We start from the raw sequence: 5,088 nt of genomic DNA, 5'->3' as shown, positions 1-5,088 counted from the left end.
TTGGTGAAAGAAAATAGGGCAGGAAACAACGAACAAACAAAAACGAGCAAAACACGAAGGCTTGCTGGCGTGTCTGGCCTGCCCAATCGCGACCCTAGCTGACGTCACGCCGAGGAATTTTCCAGGCGACGCACACAGTCCCCAGACAGAATTCCTCCGCGGAACATCCTGGAGCGCAGTTTCGATATGTCACAATAAATAAAGTGAAAAATTTTGTGATTCAGTTTTATGCATAAAACCAAACAATAAATAGGTTTTTTTTATTGGGGTTTACTTGAATTAAAATTTTTTTAGACGCTATTACTTAGAACTATATTTCTTGGAGGCGGAGTGCTACAAACAACTGCGGAGGCCTATATAAGCTGATGTGACGTTCTCCTCAGCGGAACTTTTCGCAGGGACGTGTGCTGGAGCACGCCGCCGCGTGTCTGCGATCAGGTAAGCTCGATTCGACTGCCTGCTTACCTTGGGCTGTGTTCAGTGGGATTCGGACAGCATGGTAGCCGTTGTCGGTGCTGCGAGCAGCTCGACCACTATGGTGAATACGCAAGAGCTTCAGAAGATCGTGAACATCGCCTGGCAGAAATGGTTAGGGCGGAAGTGCGACCTCAGGATGAACGTCCTCGTCCGCGCCACGTATGCAAGAGCCAAGGAAGAGCTGGAGCGCAAGCGGCTAAACCGAAAGCGGCGCTGGCAGGAGTTGTGGTCCGAGTATGGTTCCCAGCCGAAGCGGGCGAACCAAGATGGCGGCGGCAACAGCTCGAGCGACGACGACCCACTTTCCCTGAACTGTTTCTTTGAGAAGCTACGGCAGGAACCAGTGGCAGTGCGGGACCGACACTGAGTGTGGCGTCGTTTCTTCTCTCTTGCAGTTCCCACCACCGCCTCCCGCCCCCACGGCGCGACTACCGCCAGGATGTCTGCGTCCGCTGGAAGGGAGTGAGTCCTGGTGGTTACGACGCCGTAAATGCACATTGTTAATATATTCGTATCGCGCCTGTAAATAACTCATCATCGCTCGATGTACATAGCCATAGTCCTCCAAATGAAATATAAAAGATTATGCCCGAATGTGCAGTCAATTTTGTCGCTTAGCGGCCGCCATCTTGGTAGGCTTAGCTTAGCGCAATTTAATATGGCGTCCTGTTTGATGATTAAGCCTAACGTGGTGCGTCACTGTGACGTCTCTGCATGACATCCCGACGATTGCCTATCAGTTCCCCGCCACTGTACGCCAATTTTGAGGCGCGAACGTTTCATTTTGACGATCTCGCCGATTTTTCAATTGACGCGTGTTTACTTACGTTGCATTTCCTTTGCACCTGTAGGTCACTTACGCACGTTTTGCAAGCTTGACTTCAAGGCAACTCGTTCATGAAGGGAAAAGAAGAGCGGCTGTTCACTGGCTTACTGAATATTCAGATTTATAATGGAACCTTCAAGTAGAACGCATCGAGCGCCCGCTTTAAAGGGAATTGCATTTCAGGACAAGCGTTGCCCTACATTAGCCCGCAGCCAATCTGTTACGGAGCTACATGACCCCAGCAACTGATCTATCGAAGTGCTGCATTCAGTGGAACTCTACACTTGCGCGACGCGCCAGCATCGTCCGAGATCGTTCTACGGGATATCGGTTTGACTTCCATTTTATATTTTCTGCGAAGGTTGCTGTATGTGTTGGTGAGCTAAGCTTAGCTTCTGTCCAGTGCGTACTTTGCCATGTTTGGGATAGCGTAATTTTCTGGAAGCTTAATGATTTAAAAGCAGATTTTAATTGAGTTTAATTGTACAAAATTTAGGTGATCATAGTATGTACTGTTCAAATTAACTCTGCATTATTTGCAGGCTTTCCGTGGCAGGTTATAAAGTTTAGGTCAGACTTTTTTTGCAAAGTTACACTTAGGCTTAGCCTCAAACTTCTTGCAGAGTAGCTTCTCATTACCGCTTTTCTGGAATTTCTTTTATAGCATCCCTTCAGGCCTGTTCTGCATCTCAAGTATCTCCCATGGAAGTAACATTATTCTGGATTCCACGTTTCCCTCGGAAGTAATTGAAAGCTGTGAATGCCCTCAAGGAAAATGCAATGAAGGTCCCAGAGTTCCCGAGTTCAAGTTTTTTCATGTTTGTCCAAGAGCCGAAGTCCTCTAAAGCAAGTACAGAAGGAAACAGTCACTGGTTTGCCATTCCATCTCCAACTTCTTGAATTTCTGCTGATCTCTTGTGCAACAAAATGAATCAAGAAACCTTATTTGGAAGTTACATGCTGAAGGGAAGAGCACAGTGAATTAGAAGTGTTCATCTTGCGCATGCAACTGCAATGAAGTTTAAAGATTCCGTATGTTCAAAAGTATTGCAAGCACCAAAAGATACCATCGATGAAGAGAATGCCTTTCAAACCTATGCAAGTGTAGAAGTTAGCAAGGATGTGACAAGATACTTCTAGCAACTTTCCAAAAAAAACCTTGTACAAGTAGAAGTTAGCAAGAAAACCACTCTCAAGTAAAGTTGACAAAATAATTTACCAAGTTCCAAGTTTAGCTCAAGCATGCAACTAAAAAGAACCAGACACCTTGTTTCAAGAGAATCTGTTATTGAAGTTATCAAGTGGAGAAGAGGGGTCCAATAACCAGATAAAGGAGCTACTACCACAGTTTCAACAGAAAAGGGGGGGGGGGTTGCTATGGTTACAAAAATTTCTATTCATGTACAAGTAGGAGCCCAATGCAACCATGAAGATCAAGTTTCACAAGTAGGCGATCCATGCACAAGGTTGACTCCTATGGCAGCGTCAAAAGTACACGAACTTCCAAGCGAGCTTCCCGGGACCAAGTTTCAGGATTGGTTTGCTGTTTCTTTTGTCAATCTTAGCCTATGTAACTTGTGCTGCAGGAGCTCTTAACACTTGCAGAAACTTATCTGGTAGATTGCGTAGCAGCACACTAGATGGCAGGCACATGTATTCCAGAGTGGGGCTAAGTACCTTTGCTTTACAGGTATTCGGGATTCTGACCCATGGCGGAAGGGCTAGATACGGAAGATAGTTGGATCACCATGCTGATTGTTCGCTGGTAATAGAATGGCGAAGTGAGGGAACTCCGAAGGACCGGGCTTGTAAGGACCACCCTTGCACTTGTAAATAAGCCCCAGCCGGTGTCTCCGTTGGCCACAGGTATTCGCGACACCTGCCCTGCAGTTCGTATGCAAATGTTTCATTCCACCTTCCTGTTGCGCTTGTTGCAGTCTATTCACTCAGTGCTCGTTATCGTTGCAGTGTTTGTGTTTGCGTCCAATGACTGCATATTGGTGTGGTTTGGGAACATGCATTTTAGCATGATTTGTTCCAAGTAGTCTCGAGTGGGAGGGGGGGGTTGTTGTATGCTTCGCTTTTTAGCCGTTGCAGCAAACTAGGCACACGTTGCACACTCGCCTGGGTGGCCGTAGTGACACCTACCTCTTCTGCCGACCCCCTTCACGCGGTTCGTCCCAACTGACCTGGAGCGCTGCAGTCGCTTCCTTCCGTTCTGCCCTGCGCACCGCGATCTTTTCATCTGCACGGAAAAGCTTTTTTTGTAAGCCCCTTGTGATGGTTCTGGTTTTTCCTACTGAAATTGCACGGGTCTCGTTGCATAATGGCCGATTGATATGCGCAGGCACTTGCTTTGCTGGACTTGTGTTGCATTGCTGTAATGTGGTGGGCTTTCTCATTGGGGACTTCGGCACTGGGGTAGAAGGGTGGGGGTTAGTGCATAACTGTGCAGTTGGCATGAGTCTTTGCAGTTCAAGGGACCACGTGGAAGCGGCCTGTTCTGTTTGTAAGCGTGCACGCGATGAATACTTTGTGGGGCACGGGGGGGGGGGGGGGGGGTAGTCATCACAAAGCACGTTTTTGCAGGAATGGAAAAGGTTCGAGTGCAGCCTGCTGCAAACTTGAGAGGTAGTGTGGGAGAGGGAGGGTCACTGTGTTTGTGTGGAAGTTCACGCAGTGTCATGGCAAAGCAGCTGGTAATCTCTGAAGAGCAGCTGCCTACGTAAGCTTTCCCCTTTGTCAATACCAATTTTCGGGTGGGGTGGGGGCTCGTTAAATTTGCTGCTGTAAGACTTGCAGCCACCATTTTGGAAGTGCCTATCTTCACCAAGAGGACCAAAGTAAGCACTGTTTAAATCTCAAAAAAAGTCTTTATGCGAAATTGTTGGGTTCTTTTAGGGAATTGGAATGGGGGAATTAAGTCTCGAGCAAGGACTTCATGCAAAATTATTGCTCGGTGTTCTGTGCTTAAATTCGGCGTAGGGCCTTTGCTGGGAGGGGAAGGTGGGGGGGGGGGGGGTTGTATTTAAATTTGCTGCTCTAAGACTTGCAGCCAGCCGTGTTGGTGTCTGAAGAACTGATCGGCCAACAAGAGGATTTGACGTAAGCACTGCCTAGTTTTTGTTTGGGATTGGGGAAAGGGGGGGTGGAACATTCCTTTGCTGTGCAGGTTTTGCATCTTGTCCACCATAAGTAGAGACTGCGTAGCTGCCATCCTGTTAGCGTGCAGTGAGTGCGAACCCATTTCCTTTTGTTCCCTTCTCCATTTTCGTGCAAAGTGCCGGGGGTGCTTGGGGGGGGAGTTTGGTGTGCACGCGTCCTTGCAGCTTCCGTGGCGACCCTAGCTTCCGTGTGCGGTGCCTACCTGGCTGTGTGGCTGGCAAGGGGATGCGCGAAACGCCCTGGGGCAACGTCTCGTGGCGGGTGCAGGGAGTACAGCTGTAGCCCTTGAGACTTTTCTACTACCCCTTGTGGTTTTGGGCCCACCGCTTACTACCGTTGGAATGCGCGCACCTAGGCGGCAATGGAGTCCTCCCGGTGGCCGAGCCCTGGTTCCCTTAATGCTTCCACTGGCCCTGGATGCCCTGGCCCTAAAGCCCCACCCCTGGGAAGTGGGCGAGCCTCTGTTCAAGCACCTGCCCTGCCGGCTGCTAAAGGCAAAGTTCCTACTGCCGTCTCCACTACTCCTGCTGTATCTTCTTGCTTGCTGGCCGTCCTTGTCAAGGACTTGGTGTGCACGAGGTCTTCTCGAGGCTCTGAAGAAAAGGCTATGCTTGGTTTCC

The 5,088-nt window shown here is 48.9% G+C and overlaps 1 protein-coding gene across 2 annotated transcripts; it reads left to right on the top strand.

The window, feature by feature from the left end:
• The first annotated feature begins 327 nt into the window (after positions 1-327).
• On the top strand, positions 328-3,548 carry LOC144149858 (uncharacterized). 2 transcript variants are annotated; one of them, XR_013318376.1, is made up of 3 exons: positions 328-438; positions 873-939; positions 1,329-3,548. XR_013318376.1 is itself a non-coding variant. In XM_077681570.1 (2 exons), the coding sequence occupies exon 1, from the start codon at positions 497-499 to the stop codon at positions 842-844; it is 348 nt and encodes a 115-aa protein (XP_077537696.1). In that variant the 5' UTR covers positions 445-496; the 3' UTR covers positions 845-939; positions 1,329-3,548. The 2 variants fall into 2 exon arrangements, 1 of the variants encoding a protein (XP_077537696.1); XM_077681570.1 differs by lacking the exon at positions 328-438 and having other exon boundaries at positions 445-939.
• Positions 3,549-5,088: the final 1,540 nt, after the last annotated feature.

Source organism: Haemaphysalis longicornis, unplaced genomic scaffold (assembly GCF_048455015.1).
Source record: "Haemaphysalis longicornis isolate Haplotype H1 unplaced genomic scaffold, Haemaphysalis longicornis Haplotype H1 scaffold_8, whole genome shotgun sequence".
Taxonomy (NCBI): domain Eukaryota; kingdom Metazoa; phylum Arthropoda; class Arachnida; order Ixodida; family Ixodidae; genus Haemaphysalis; species Haemaphysalis longicornis.
Note: the sequence above shows the minus strand (reverse complement) of the source record. Positions and strands in the feature narration are given on the sequence as shown.

Coding starts and splice junctions, on each gene's coding strand:
- LOC144149858 (XM_077681570.1), top strand. CDS start 497: ATGGTAGCCGTTGTCGGTGCTGCGAGCAGCTCGACCACTATGGTGAAT.